This window comes from Musa acuminata, chromosome BXJ1-6, assembly GCF_036884655.1.
Source record: "Musa acuminata AAA Group cultivar baxijiao chromosome BXJ1-6, Cavendish_Baxijiao_AAA, whole genome shotgun sequence".
NCBI classification, from domain to species: Eukaryota; Viridiplantae; Streptophyta; class Magnoliopsida; order Zingiberales; family Musaceae; genus Musa; species Musa acuminata.
This window is the reverse complement of record NC_088332.1, coordinates 7,368,513-7,384,077: the sequence shown is the minus strand read 5'-3', so window position 1 is coordinate 7,384,077 and position 15,565 is coordinate 7,368,513. Positions and strand designations below refer to the sequence as shown.

Genomic DNA, 15,565 nt, shown 5'->3' with positions numbered 1-15,565 from the left:
CCACATCCGTGCCTGCTGCGAAAGCAAGCACGGATGAACAGACTAAAAATACTGAAGGTCATCAAACTGCTTGTTGGAAGCTCCAAGCCATGGATGGACTCTGGAATCGGTAACCAACCAAAACATGTAGGATGGAGAAAGCAAGCACAGATGAACAGACTAAAGTTATTGAAGGTTATCAAACTGCTCGTGGGAAGCTCCAAGCCATGTGTGGACTCCGGAATCGGTAGCCAACCAAAACATGTAGGATGGAGAAGATGAAGAGACAGTGGACTGACTGGTTGTCTGTACTCCGAACAACTTGCCATGGTGAACAAGGCCCTCTTCTAACAATTTAGTCCTTGTTCTGGAGATGTATCAGTTGGCTGCTAGTCATCCATCAAAATGTCTTTCATCAAAAGCTTTGTATCAAAGATTTATCCTCAGAACTCATGAGTCTGTAGTCACTGCTACCTTCTCCTCCTCGACTGTAGAAGATAGATTCAGGATATAAAAATGCTTCTTTGCTATATTCCACTTGCAGGAAAAGGGAAATAATCCAGTTGTTTGCTTTCAAAGAAGCAGAAGAGGTCATCTTCTACAAGAGCAACTTGGACAAAGAATTATATGTCATGCATGCATAATTGCAGCATCAATGTCTAACTCAGCCAGTACTATCCTCTAATTACATAGTGTCATTTGTTCATCAGTGTTAGCCCCACTTAAATCAAAGTACTTATTCTATGCTGTCTTGTTTGGCTAGCTCACAGGTGTCCATGATATCTTCATGGATGCTGACTACTCACAAGTGGAAATCTCAATACTCTTTAAGAATATAATATGATTTGATTATTAGGATCTATGGAAAAGTTAATGACTCCTATTCAAGCAAGAAATTTTGATCTCCAAGTTATTATTTGAGATACAGTACTATCAGGTTTACATCAGATTTGGTCCTCAATCATACACTGTTGTGTTCTTCTTTCCTTCTTTTTATTTTTTGTAATGTGGTCTTGTCTAATAGGACTGCAAGTCACAAAAAGAGGCATGAGAGTCTTGTTGTGGGGACAATTATGAAATGCCATTATTGTGGAGTAAGTAAGCTTTGTCATATTGGAGAAACAAGAAGATGAAGGACAGGGATAATGGAGACAAAGGTGTTTTTCTTTGGGAGTACTCAATCTTTTACACAGACAAGAAAGTCCAAAGATCACAGCTCACAAGGCCTAAACAACTCAGGACTGAGATAAGACTTGTACTGACCTGTTCTTCCTCCAAGCCAAAAACCAAAACCCATAATGTCCTGTTTTCAGCAACACATTCTCTAAGAAGGCATCTCTATTTGAACTCAGAACATAGATAAAAGATTCCAAGATTCAGCTTGCAGCATAGATACATGTAGAACAACACATGTAGAAGGAGTCAGAAGCCATTGGCATACTCCACTATTTTAAGAGGAAGCAGTCTTGTCTGTGAATAAGCATTTGCAGTGTTAGGGATGAAGCATTCCTCATGCATTTGTTCTCAAATGATTGAATAGTAGCCAACTAGCATTCAACACAATATGCCATGGAAGAAACACAAGAGGGCCATGCTAGTGGCAATCATTTTCCACAATTACAGGCTTTTGGTGTTGTCAACATGGCAGAGGAGATGGCAACTACTGAATTATAGGGCATTTACTCTTCCCAGCATGGCTAAAGCTTGGACTCACATCAACTGCTTTTAGATGCTTTACCCTTCTCAAGAGAGTTACTACTGGTGGATACATTGCCATTTAAGATATTAGGACCCAACCACTAGGACTATATGTACTCTAGATCTTCTCTGAGGGCACTCCTTTCTACAAAATGAGGAATTTATATCATTTTTCTAGCAAAAGTCTTGGAGAGAGAGAGAGAGAGAGAGAGAGAGAGAGAGAGAGAGAGAGAGTAGATGGTAGTGATTGCCAAAGGGCTAAGGGCAATTGGGGAAGCACAGCATCCTCCATGTGCTTTGACCTGAAACCCTAGCTCATCCCTGAAGAGAAGGACAACATGGTGGGGAACATGTTGCTCCAGAGAGCCAAGGAGGTGCCTTGGTTATTGTGTGATCAGGTTTAACAGTAGCATAATCTCAACTCTCTATCTTGATGCTATCAACCTCAAGCATAGATCTTTGGTGCATTGGGAAAAGGGTCACAAGACAATAGCAACGCAACAGCTCATTGCTTCTCCCAATAAGTCTGAACCTCACTACATTTATTGTTCCTGAAGCAAGAATTCCCTTTCCCTCTTCACTTCTCCAAATGCTCCTCCTCTTCAGCCTCTCTTCTTGGGCATTTGCTATCCCTGCTGAGGTTCCGGCATTGGGGACTTGTGGTTTCTATCTGTGGCCGCATACGTTTTTCTTCCCTGTTCCACTGAGAAAATAGATTTAAGGGGAAGAGAACACCTCTCTTTCTCTCGCGTGTATGTGGGCTCAAAGCTGGACTTGGGCTTCTTCAAATCTAAATCTTCAACCATCTCAGCTGGGCACTTCTCCTTCGAACCAGGATCTGAAGAATGAGGAAGCATGGGTGGCAGCTTCCCTATCATCCTCTGCAGGTAATGTTACGTTTTCTTGTGTGCCTCTTCCCTTTGGTTTTCTGGATTGGCTATGATTTTTCCGCTTTACTGACTGCAGGTGGTAGCAATAGCTGTTTTTCTTGCGCTGGGGTTTGCTTTCTATGTGTTCTTTGTCCCATTTGTTGGGAAGAAGCTGTTTCAGTATGTAGTAATGGGGCTTTACACTCCCCTGGTAAGCCATTTTACTAGCACCATTCTAAAGTGTTTCTTCCTTTGCTTTTCTCTTCTATTTTGTAAAGATCTCAACTTGTGCATATCTCTGAGCGGTTCTTGCTGTTTTCTTCGTTCCATTAAAATCGTGGTTTTCCAATCAGTCTTGGCGCTATGTCAATCTTCATTTATTCAAGGATTTCTTGAACTACACCTAGAATGCATCAGTACTATTGGACTCTGCAATGTCCATGTGTTGTTCATAAGTTGAATCTGTCGGGTGAAAGTTGTTTTTTTTTTGTTCAAAATAACTTGACTGAAAGAAAATGGCTAACCTGAAAGGAGAACTTAGGTTAGATTAAAAAGGATTTGGTTGAGGCAAGATTTGGACTCTTTCTCCTTAAGACGTATTTATCGGTTCAGCGGCAATCAGTCTCCCAAGATACAGCAATCACTTCTTGCAATAGTAGCACTCCAAATTGCGAACTTTAGATGCTTTTGTACTCTCTCTTTGATCTTTGTCAAATGAATGCAAGAATGGAATTCTATTTTTCATTGAATGAATGCATGGGTGATATCTATTTATATATGTTGGAAAGACTCATTAGGGTGAAAAAAACATGTCTGTTCATATGAAAAGACATGTCTATTTGGGTGAAAAGTCATGCTTATTTGGGTGAAATGTTATGTCTGTTTGCTCAAAAGAACATGTCTAATGCAAGTGAAAATTTTTCATTCATTTGAAAATAGCTTTATCCTACTATATACAACAGAATCTATACTTGATTAGGAAAGTAAATAGTGACTATCCTTGAAATTGTTTAATAAACTACATCTACAACACACCATTTCAACTCTAAAAGCTTTTAAAATTGCTCATGTTTTCGACTGATTAGGTGGTCTGCTAGGAAGGAAAGGATTCATGCACCTGGCTCCAATAAGATGGGTTTTACTTTAATGTCTTTGGTTGAAATACCCACTGGAACAAGAGTTAGCCATGATTCATGGCATAAATTTTGGAAAGCTATCGATCACCAGTAAGCAAGTAGATGTAAATACCCTAGCTGATTAAATCTCACAAATATATACAATTTAACCTACATGGGAATCCTTTCTACATTCCAGAACCATCAGTTGGGCAGTATGTATTATGATTTTAATAGTAGAATCTTTAATGATCATAAAAGATGCTTTGTCTAGCATGATGCCTTCCGCAGCAAAATTCACTTTTTAGAGGATCTTAGTATTTCCTGTAAACTTGGTTGCCAGGTTCCTCAATTCTGTTATTCTTTCTTCCCTCTTCAACTTGTTTTCTTTGGCATTCAGTCATTGGGAATTCAATCTAACATCTAAGTGTATACTATGAGAAATAGCCACTGAGGAGATCTTCTGACAACGTACTTGGTCTGTAATCTGAATAATTCTAAAGGACAAACATAGAAATTGCCAAAGGTGCCAAGCAAACAGATAATAACCTCAATGAGAAGACTGGACATAATGCCATATGCAATCTGTGCATTTATCAGGACTGCTCTTGAATCATTATCAACATAAAAACTATTCAAAGTTGATTTTGTTTCTTTGACCACATTGCATTTTTTTAATGATGTGAAACTTGTGGTACATTTCTCGCAATGCCAGAAATTTCCTAACTACCACCTATGGTTGATACGATTTGAAAACTTCATGGTGTATAATGTGTGAAAATGATAAATATGCATTCTTATATTATGAAAGTGCCGTTATATTACAGCTGTTATATTCGAGATATCTATGAGTCCATATGTACAATTTGAAAAAAAATATTGTGTCTTGTGATGATCTGATTGCAAAAAGAGTTACAGGTGGCTACTTACAGAGACTGATTTTTTGCTCTTTCTTCTTTATCAGATTGCATGTGTTTTCTTCTTATATGTGTGGTGTGCGGCAACGGATCCTGGTGACCCTGGTATATTCAAATCAAAGAAGTATCTTAAAGTAGAGGACTACAAAGAACAGTTTGTTTCCAAAGAGTGTAAGCAAGAAGGCTTAACAAAGGAGCTAAATGTTGAAACAACTGCCGAAAAGCAACTTGATGGGAGCATTGATTCAGATGCTGCTAGGGATGAGTTACATTCTAGAGTTGAAAGTGAGAGATTGCCTGGCAGCACTATAACTTGGTTGGCAATACTTTTTAGCTGGTGTGGTCTGTCTTTTATGTGCAATTGGTGTCAGTCACATGAGCAGTCTTCTGAAGAGCAAATGAGTGAGGAAGGAATGTTTTACTGCAGTCTATGCGAAGTTGAGGTATGCCCAATGACCAAAATATCTAAGTTTTATAGCATTCTCCTTTCTTTAGCAAATATATCTTTTCTGTCATCCTTCAGGTTGCATCGTATTCTCTGGACCCTCTCCTGAACTAAATTTACTAGTAATTCTGCTTCAGAAATTAACTAATTAGATTTTTTTTCCTGGAATAATTGCTAATGGCTATTTCCTTGAATAAAAAAGTGCCTCTAATTCTAATTGCTAGTAGCTACAAACTAAGAACGATATGGTTTACTAGTTATGTTTTCACCTTGTTCTAAACAAAATGGTGTCTTTCGCAATATGCACCTTTAGCCACATTGAGGTATGCGATGAGGTAACTGTTAAATAAGAATATCTCTGTTATAGTTGTTAAAAGAAATTTTATTTTGGATTGTTGTTCATTTCTTTTCTGTTGAAATGCTTAATAAACTTGGAAAACATTGAATAAAGCACACTCCAATTCTGTGTTCACGACTATTTGAGCAATCAAGTCTTGTCTCCACACAAGGTCTGCCTATACATCCCCTCTTAGTTGGATCTGTAGTTCTTAGTGTCAATCCTGATTACAAGGAGAACTGCATTTCGTGTTCAATGCAGTCAACTATTACTGACAGATGTCCTCATCCCTGGTTTTACAGGAAAGCATTTAGTAATCTCTGACGATTTAAATTCGTAATGTTTCGATTATGTGTAGTTGACATTAATGTCCAGTCTATTTATTGACTTTATTTCTATATCTTTTGCTATTTACTAAGGTTTATGCATGAATTGAGATGTTATATTGAAATTCAAAACTATTTGGTCTAAAGATGCAAGTTGCATATTTCTTGCAGCTGTTCCTGGCAAAATTTGACTAAAACAAATTTAAAGTGTGGATTAAAGTTACACATCCCTCTCAAGAAAAATGATAATTTATCAACAATAATCTAATGTGCTCTCTGTTAACCTGGTTTTTCTCCCTTATCACATTTTGCAGGTATTGAAGTATAGTAAGCACTGTAGAGTTTGTGACAAATGTGTCGATGGCTTCGATCATCACTGCAGGGTGACTTTTCAAATTTAAAATCTTTCTTCTTTTCCTCTTGATGGCATGCAATGCTTAATATCCTCCCTTGATCTTCTAGTGGATCAACAACTGCATAGGAAGAAAAAACTATAAAAGGTTCTTCACCCTAATGGCGTCTGCTCTTCTCTTGGTAAGCACAAGTCTTTTTCTCTATTAGGACGGTGGTCTGCGTAGACATGTGATAGTATGAGACTATTTTTATTGTGCCTATTGACACCTCAGAAGACACTAACTTTGTAGTGCACCATGGACCTGATATGTAGCATGCATCTTGTTGGGTCCTTTTTGTTCTGATTGACTATTGACAGGTCTCCATGCTTTGTGCACCTTGGGCCAGCTTATTCTGCAGTGGTCAATTGGACTCCTTGTGTTGATACTCTGCTTCCTTGAGCGAAAGCGGTTCTCTGCAGAAATCATCTCAAAGTTGGGAAGCAGCTTCTCTTTGGTGCCCTTTGTTATTGTGGTGGTGAGTACTTGAAGTAGGGGTTTACAGTTGAATAAATATAGCCTATGAAAACTAACAGTGATTATCATATGATGTGGCTCTACATCTGCAGGCTTCCTGTACTTTCTTAGCCATGGTTGCGACCCTACCAGTTGCACAACTTTTCTTCTTTCACATTCTTCTAATAAAAAAGGTAAATCTTGCTGAAATTATCTTTCTACTAGATTTCATACTGCTTTCATGAAGATATATTCTTTTATGTTTTGACATCATTTAGATGCATCCATGTGGACAAAGCATCCAACCATTCTTCTAACAACTTGTAATTTAAACAAAATAAATCTGATATAGAGGAATGGACTAGGCAGCTAACCACATGATGTGGTGTTGTTGACTTATGAGAACTGGAAAGAAGTTGTTGATTTGGACTACCTCGTTATGATTGATATCTGCATGAATGTTGGTGCAGGGAATTAGTACATATGATTACATCATAGCTTTAAGGGAGCAGGAGCAGGAGCAGGAACAACATGCTGTTGGAGAACAGCAAAGTCCACAAATGTCTCAAGTAAGCTCTTTTACTGGACTAAGCAGCACCAGTTCCTTCAACGTGATTCATAGAGGTGCATGGTGTACTCCACCAAGATTATTCCTCGAGGATCAGGTACTATGTATCTCTTTCTTCTGACAGGCCCCTTGTGCACAGAACATAACTAAGTGAATAAAATAAGAAGAACTTAAAGATGTATTTGTAGATAACAGTTAGTAGATACTATCTTTTCAACCTTTGATGGAAACCAAATTTTTTGTCATTTATTGCGTATATGATGACTGAAAAAGTTGATTTTTTTTCATACGGAGAAACAAAACCACTCTTTGTCAAGTTATTTTAATTTCCTTTGACGTTTTACTTCAAAAATAAAATCACAGCTGACTTTATTTGCTGGTTGATAAAAACTGTATTTCAAATCTTGTTTGTATGTTCCCTTTTCTCCATCTATGGAATTGTAAATCGCATGCAATTACATATTATAAGCCTCCTGTATGAAGAATTTTCTGAGGCTAATTAAGAGTAAGCATGGTTAACTCAGTTCCCAATCTCTAGAGTTGAGCTACTGTTGAATCCCGAGTCTGATTGTTCTCAATAGCAATTCCCTATATTGCAAGTTTTAATCAGAAAAAAAAATGATGATATTATTTGATGGCTTTCTTAAATTTTTAATTATTAACATTGATGTTCATTGAAAAGAGGTTTCATTCTTTTCCTAGTTTGATGTTGTGCCCCCAGAGATTGGCACATCTGCAAATCACACAAGCAAGAAGTTGATGGCAGAGGAACCAGTCAAGAGGAAAAATGCCGGACCTGTCAAGATCAGTCCATGGACCCTTGCAAGACTTAATGCCGAAGAGGTTTCGAAAGCTGCTGCACAGGCAAGGAAGAAGTCCAAAATCCTTCAGCCAATTGTTAGACGAGATAATCTGCAGGGACAAGATACAGAGAGTAGTCTCGGCAGTGGCAGTGGCAGAATGGTTCTGAGATCCGATAACCGTAGGCGGATGAGCAAAAGAGGAAGAGTTCCGTTGGATCTTCCTCTTGAATCTCTAGCAAAAATATCTGCTAGCGCAACTGAGAGTAATGCCAGCGATCTGGCTCCCGAGACATCCACCGGTTTGGCACCTCTGCAGCTTGAAGCCAGGAGTGCTTTTCGACCCAACAAGCCAATGCCATCAGCTAGAGTTGTTGCTTCTTCTCCTGATAGTAGTTTAGACTCACCTGATCTGCATCCATTTCGCGATTCTTCATCCGGAGCTGAGGAAGCACAAGGTCTCAATTCTATTTCTATCACAGGCATCATTCCACCGAATGGAATTCAGCGCTCGAGATCTGCCAGTGATGGGTATGAAGCATCTGGGGGCGAAGACAGTGACCGGATCCCATCTAGGATCGTGCACAGGTCATCCAATTGGGCTAGCATTGTCCTCAGCTCCGAACATAGTCAGATTGCAGATGATATGAAGGCCTCATCCTCTGCAAGCTTGCTCTAGACCTGCAGAAATGCCGCAACCAGGTCGAAATTTACTTTGGTTTTCCTCTGACTGGATGTAAGGATTGAAAATGGTCGATGAACAATTGCTGACCATTTGAGTTTCTTAATCTACAAATGGCTGGAAACTGCAAAGCTGGAATTTGTTTCTCCACAAGAAATGTTTTGCTTGGATTGTAATGGTGCCACTTTGGCACGTACTTGTGTTACAGCACATACTAAATTTTGTAGTTCACGGTAGCAAAAAGCTTGTGCTACCAGAATTGAGAATCCCAACTGCTCTCTCTCCCTCTCTCAGTCTTGTGACCAGAGGAAGTGGCCCATGGCGTCCTTCCTCTTCTCGGCAACATCTCCCCGGCAAGGCAGCCCGTACTCGTTGAGCAAGAAGTCCAGCTGCGCCTCTTCCATGGCCTCGTACTGAGCCTTGGTGTACCTGGGGTAGTGCAGCGGCATCTTGAACGACTCCTCGCCATCGTGCCACTGCCCCCGGAACGCCGCCCATGGCTTCGCGGCCACCTCCGAGCAAGACGGCTTCTTCGTGGGCGAACTCATCTCTCTCTCTCTCTCTCTCTCTCTCTCTCTCTCTCTCTCTCTTCTCCGCGAGGAGATGAGGAGAAAGCTGAATCTGAGACGAATAAAAATGATGTTAAACCCGATCGATGGAGTTGCTCTCTTCACACATTTTTGGCCGCGGATTCATGCGATTTCCGAGTGCATGCATGTAGCCTTCGTTTAGTACCGTACTACTTGGGATCCTAATCTGTGTGACTCCTCGTAACATATGATCTCATCAATATATACTTCCTTCTTTTCTCTCTCTTTTCCAAATATTCTGTCTCTCCCACCATCTTAGACAAATCATTCTGTCCTGGAAATGCTTTCACTAAAAAAAAATGAAGAACCTAACCCAAAACCCAATCAAAATTAAAATATTTATAGTTCATCATGATGTCAACATTGCATGTGTTCTAAAGTGCAGCATCTTATCATCAGGATGTGTATCCTCTCTGGCCTACTCTGAAGAGATTCAATCATCGTACCAACTAATCATGGTTGGGTCAACAAAACCGTGCAGATTCTTATCAATGAGTATAATTATTCTCAAAGTAATGTTCATTGGACCCAACAAAAATAAGGCCAAATTTCCAACATCCATGTGTTTCTTGTACTCAAAACCTTTGTTGTCTCCTCCCCATTGCCTTCTATTTTTCTTGTATTGACTAATCATCAGACGAGTGTAGACTTGGTCATGTTATTTGTTTGTTTTTTCCTTTGATGGCTATATGTCATCATCCAAATTGTAGGCCATTATTATCATATGTTGAGATGCAACTCATCTATCTCATTTCTGGCACATTCTCACCATCAAAAATAGAAGATAGAAGATCTCAGCGAGACGAGCCCTCCTCATCTCTAACTCATCATCATGCTCTTATCCCTGTGAGCATGAACATGATCTAATCCCTTTTTTCAGCCTTATCTAAAGTTTTAATATTGTTTAACGTGACCTCAAGACTTGTTCTTAAGCTTTAGATGTTAATTAAGTAAAAAAAAGAAGGAGATCATTTCTCGGAAAATGTGGAATCATTCAATTTCCAAGACATCAATCATGCAGAAAAATATATTTTATTGAGCAGCAATTTTGATCACGAAGTGATGACTTGTTTGAACTTTTCTCTCCTTGTCATTACGATGATGGATTGCGATTAGAGCTCGGATGGAGGATCAATATTGCTTCGGAACTATCTTCAATATTTTAGGTCATGAAGTCTATTTATATTATGGTTGTCATCAACAACGCGATAATTATTTTGGATTAGAACAATTGCCGAGACTGATTGATTGAACAGATTAAGATGATGCTGTTGCCAATAATTTATAGCTTGTCATGAATATAAAAACCACTCACTCTTAACTACTCGGTGAATATATTTTGTCTCCAATTATTTTGATATATGGGCTAATTACATATTACCCAATATAGTTAATTACTCGGTATCTATATTTTAAAAAATTATATTGACATCTCTTGGTTATGAAAGTAAAATATTTAGATCCATTTATTATAGCATCATTGGTTTTACTAACGAAAATATGTAAATACAGGGTAAAAATATAATTTTAATGTTTCAATTGATGGTAATAAATGACAATGTCGCCGAGGGCTACAGGTGGCTGTTGTCGATGAGAAATACAATGATAAGAAGGGAGGGCTACTTTGCATCTACATCGATATCGATGTAGTTGTCAAACGACGAAAGGGCCATCGATACATATATCGAGCGATGCTGACATAGATGCAAAGCGGCATTCATCTCTCGACATCACTCTTTTTATCCATAACAGTCACTTCCGATCCACGACATTGTCGTCTAACATCACCGATTAAGATGTAAAAATTATTATTTTTATTTATTTTTATATTTTTATTAATAAAATGGATGATATTAGGATAAATGAATCTAGATATATAAAGATGTTAATATAATATTTTAAAAACATAAGGGTTGAGATACTAAAGATAACTAACAATCCATAAATGTGTGTTTTTGGAGGAAAGCGAAAATGACACGTCTGTCCTTCCCCTCTGCGGGACCCAAAGCATCTGTTCCATCCCACAACCGAGAGCTTAAGAATAACGCGCTCCCGCGCCTCCGGCTTCCGGAGCTCGACTTCTTCGTCGTGTCTCAAAGCTCAGCCATGGCGTCCCTAGCGAAGGCTCCCCTCCTCGATAACCGGCCGGGAACCGACGAGCAGCCCGAGGCGGCTTATGATTCCGACGAGAAGGTGGTCATCTCCGTCTCCGACGATGACGGCCCGGAGGCGGCTGCGGAGACGGAGGAAGTTGACGGCTCCCTCCCGCCCTTCTCGTGGCGGAAGCTTTGGCAGTTCACCGGCCCGGGGTTCCTGATGTCCATCGCGTTCCTGGACCCCGGGAACCTCGAGGGCGACCTCCAGGCCGGCGCGGCCGCGGGGTACGCACTCCTCTGGTTGCTCCTCTGGTCCACCGCCATGGGGCTCCTCATCCAGATACTCTCCGCGAGGCTCGGCGTGGCGACGGGGCGCCACCTGGCGGAGCTCTGCCGCGACGAGTACCCGCGGTGGGCCACCGTCGCGCTCTGGCTCATGGCCGAGCTCGCTCTCATCGGGGCCGACATCCAGGAGGTGGTCGGGAGCGCCATCGCAATCAAAATCCTCAGCGGCGGGGTCGTCCCCCTCTGGGCCGGGGTGGTCATCACGGCTTTGGACTGGTAAGCATCGATCTTCTGGGGTGGGTGTCCTCAATCCAAGAATCGGTTCTTTATGTTTGAATTCAGCTCTTGATTCTGTTTTTTCCATTTTTATTATTTTGTTTTCTTCAGGGAATCTTTTTCGTTTTGTTCTGGTTAAAAAGGAAAGAACTTTGTCGATTGTGAGCACTTGGATGTTTCTCTTATAGTACTATCATCAAGAACTTCTGTTTGATGTCCACTATCTTCCATCTGATTGGCAGCCTCGTCTTCTTGTTTCTTGAGGACTATGGTGTGAGGAAATTGGAAGCTTTCTTTGGGGTTCTTATTGCAACCATGGCGGTCTCATTTGCTGTAATGTTTGGTGAAACCAAGCCTAGCTTGAAGGGACTGCTGATTGGTAATTATTCCGCGAGCATTTTTCTTTAACGGGTTTTGTTCTTTGGTAAAGTTTTCTTTAGATTCTTGTACAAATAGTACTGATATACACTGATCTTCACAGGTGCTGTTGTTCCAAAACTAAGTTCGAGTACAATAAGACAGGCAGTGGGGATCGTTGGATGCATTATTATGCCCCACAACCTGTTCTTGCATTCTGCTCTTGTGCAGTCAAGAAAAATCGACAATTACAAGAAAAGCCATGTTAGAGAAGCAATGAAGTACTATTCCATAGAATCCACTGTGGCTCTTGCGGTTTCCTTCTTTATCAATGTTTGCGTCACTACAATTTTTGCAAAGGGATTCTATGGTACAGAAGCAGCCAGTTCTATAGGGCTTGAGAACGCTGGGCACTTCTTACAAGAGAGATATGGAGGTGCATTTCCCATTCTGTATGTATGGGGTATTGGACTATTGGCCTCTGGACAGAGTAGCACAATTACTGGCACTTATGCTGGGCAATTCATCATGGGAGGCTTTTTGAATCTTCGACTGAAGAAGTGGATCCGATCTGTGATCACAAGAAGCTTTGCAATTTTGCCAGCTATGGTGGTTGCTCTTTTGTTTGATACCAAGGGCTCAGCCATGGATATTCTGAATGAGTCACTTAATGTGCTTCAATCCATTCAGATACCATTTGCTCTTATCCCACTGCTTACTTTGGTCTCAAAGGAACAGGTTATGGGAATTTTTAGGATTGGCACTATTACAAAGGTGAGTTCTTGACGAAGTCAAATGTCGGATTCATTTCGTGACATCATTTACTGCACCATTTAATTCTTGTATTATCATTTGAGGTTATTTGATTTCTCTAACATTTATTTCTTTTGTTCCATCTGTTTTATTTCCTCTCACCACACTACACACACTCTTAGAAGAATGTTCTGCATTTATGTAGTTTATAATAGATTTGATATAACGATGCCAATGACAACATTATTTGATTTTTACCTCTCTAACATTTGTTTTGTTGCACCTACTTTGTTTCCTCTTACTATACCACACACACACACACACTTTTGGAAGAACCTGTCCCAAGTAGTTTAAGATTTGATTCAGTGACCTCATTGTTTGATAATTGAAGTATAAGCTGTCCGGCAATAGGCAAAAGGAGTGAGAACACAGAAGAATGATATTTGGTTGCATACATATACCTGGTAATCTGCTGAGCAGGGATTTTAGTTGTCAACTAAAACATGTGGAAAGGTTTCTGTTGTCCTTGTGTAGGTATCTCGAATTATAGATTAGTTATTTGACCTAAGTAAATCTGTGTATAGGTTAAGGAAGTGCGAAGCTGTGTGAAAATTAGATTCCATAAAACATGGATAATTCAAATTACTTGTCGTATATGTATCTTGTGTGGCAAATACGATACGATTAGGATTCTTCTTGGGCATGTGTCAGATGCTTCTTCAAAGGATTCAGATTTTTAACAATCCGATACTTGAGAACTATTTTCTATTAAACAGTAACCTTCTAATTATAGACAAGATGAATATATCTACTTGCTCTGTGAGTTCTTTTGGGATAATCAGTAATAAATATAGAAAAGCATTTTTTGAGAAAATAAATATGATAAATTTTGAATGACTAGGGGCAGGAATATTTGAATTCTGTTTTATGTTTAAACTGGAAGATAGTTTTAGCTTGATGATAGAGTACAAAACATGAGGAGGCTTTGGTAATTAGAGAAGTCAAAAGATCACAGAAGCTTAGGCCTCATGACAGGAATCATCTTAAGATGTTTGGTCAAAGGTTATTGGTGATATTATGGATCCCAGTGGTCATCTTCATGTTCATTTCCCGCTAGGGATCATTAACTTCTGATCTTTAACGATGCACTTGTCTCTGTTGTTTGGTTCTTCCTGCATAGCTATTCTTGTAATGTTCTGTTTCTTCAGGATAGAAAGATTAGCTTAGTTGAAAACAAGTTCCGCATGCTGTCTTACACTACCAGGTTTTCTGATGCAGGTGGTAACCTGGATCGTGGCAGGTTTTCTAATAGTCATCAATGGTTACCTTTTGCTTGATTTCTTCTCTGCTGAAGTACATGGCGTGCTCTTTAATTCTCTTCTTTCTCTCATCTTAGCACTATATGTTATGTTCATCGTTTATCTTGTCTTGTGGGGTAGCACTTTGTATGCTTGGGTTACTATAGCAATCAGGAAGAGTTTCCGCAGTGGCAACTGACAGCACGGTTATTACAATTTGCAAGGAAGTCACTGAATACATGCCTCAGGAAAACTGCAAGACTGTGTGGAGCTTTCACATCAGTTTGGTGTCTTCTTGTTATCCAAACTGTTTCCATTCTGCAACTTAATAATGGTGCACCCTATTGCTTTCCATACCACAACTCTAGCAATTAAGAAGCTGATGCTGCTTACAGGGATGGATGTGTATTGCTCTTCCTCCCACAGCTGTTGCGTTGTAGGTTTTCTGCTATTTTCCAGAGGTGTCATCAGACAGTATTGACTCCACCACTATCATATAAACTCTTAGATCAAACAAGAAAAATTGTCTGATGTACATAATGGAAAACATTGTTTATAGATTTGTATGGTGAAATATACCATGATGATATACTTCCAATTTCAGTACAGTCCACATTATGCTGCGCATGTTACCTGGTGTATGATTTCTGTATAGTTTCTACCTGACTTGATGAATGTTATGTTCCATTTCAAATCTAAAAAGACACCACTATGGAAAACGTAAAACATATTTTGGCATGCTTCTGAGCTTATTCTCTTGAACTTTTTGGACTGAATCTGATTTCTTACAGCACTTGAGCAGAGTAGTCACTTGTGTCATTCTAAACTTAAGGTCCAAAAAGTTTGCAGTGGCATGGAATAGACAAGAAGAATGTTTAAGCAGCTTGAGTGGTGAATTGAGGTTACTTTATGATGGTTCAAAATGATAATGGCTCAAAGTGTATCAAAGAATAAAAGCTCCAAGAAGAAGAGGACCCTCTCGATCCTCTCCAGAAACGACTTGCTCAACTTGAACTGAGCAAGTTATGCTGCAAAGTTCCAATCTAACTGGCAATGCATCCCTACAGCCTTTTTGATCATAGGGACCATATTGTGGTGCCATCTATACTTGCTGCATATGGGCAAGAAGCAGATGCTGAGAGCGGCACATCACTATCAAGATGACAGAGCCCCTTCTGCAGCATATGGGAGAGACGGTAAAACCACATTCCATCATGGTCCTGCAGCTGTTCTAATTGTATGAACACTGGACTGCCATCTGCTTCATCAGCCTCTGAGAACTATTCTGGCAACAAGTTCCAGTCTTTACACCAATCAGGTATGTAA

At 39.8% G+C, this 15,565-nt stretch overlaps 2 protein-coding genes across 2 annotated transcripts; both read left to right on the top strand.

Annotated features, from left to right (window-relative positions):
* The first annotated feature begins 1,869 nt into the window (after positions 1–1,869).
* Positions 1,870–8,844, top strand: LOC103987242 (probable protein S-acyltransferase 22). Its single transcript, XM_009405487.3, has 9 exons — positions 1,870–2,564; positions 2,644–2,757; positions 4,626–5,021; positions 6,001–6,069; positions 6,149–6,220; positions 6,428–6,556; positions 6,648–6,728; positions 7,005–7,199; positions 7,805–8,844. Exons 1-9 carry the CDS (start codon positions 2,523–2,525, stop codon positions 8,579–8,581), a joined length of 1,875 nt encoding a protein of 624 aa, XP_009403762.2. The 5' UTR covers positions 1,870–2,522; the 3' UTR covers positions 8,582–8,844.
* A 2,383-nt stretch (positions 8,845–11,227) lies between these two features.
* On the top strand, positions 11,228–14,866 carry LOC135675960 (metal transporter Nramp2-like). Its single transcript, XM_065186636.1, has 4 exons — positions 11,228–11,831; positions 12,074–12,210; positions 12,313–12,962; positions 14,220–14,866. The coding sequence occupies exons 1-4, from the start codon at positions 11,281–11,283 to the stop codon at positions 14,436–14,438; spliced, it is 1,557 nt and encodes a 518-aa protein (XP_065042708.1). The 5' UTR covers positions 11,228–11,280; the 3' UTR covers positions 14,439–14,866.
* The last annotated feature ends 699 nt before the right edge of the window (positions 14,867–15,565 follow it).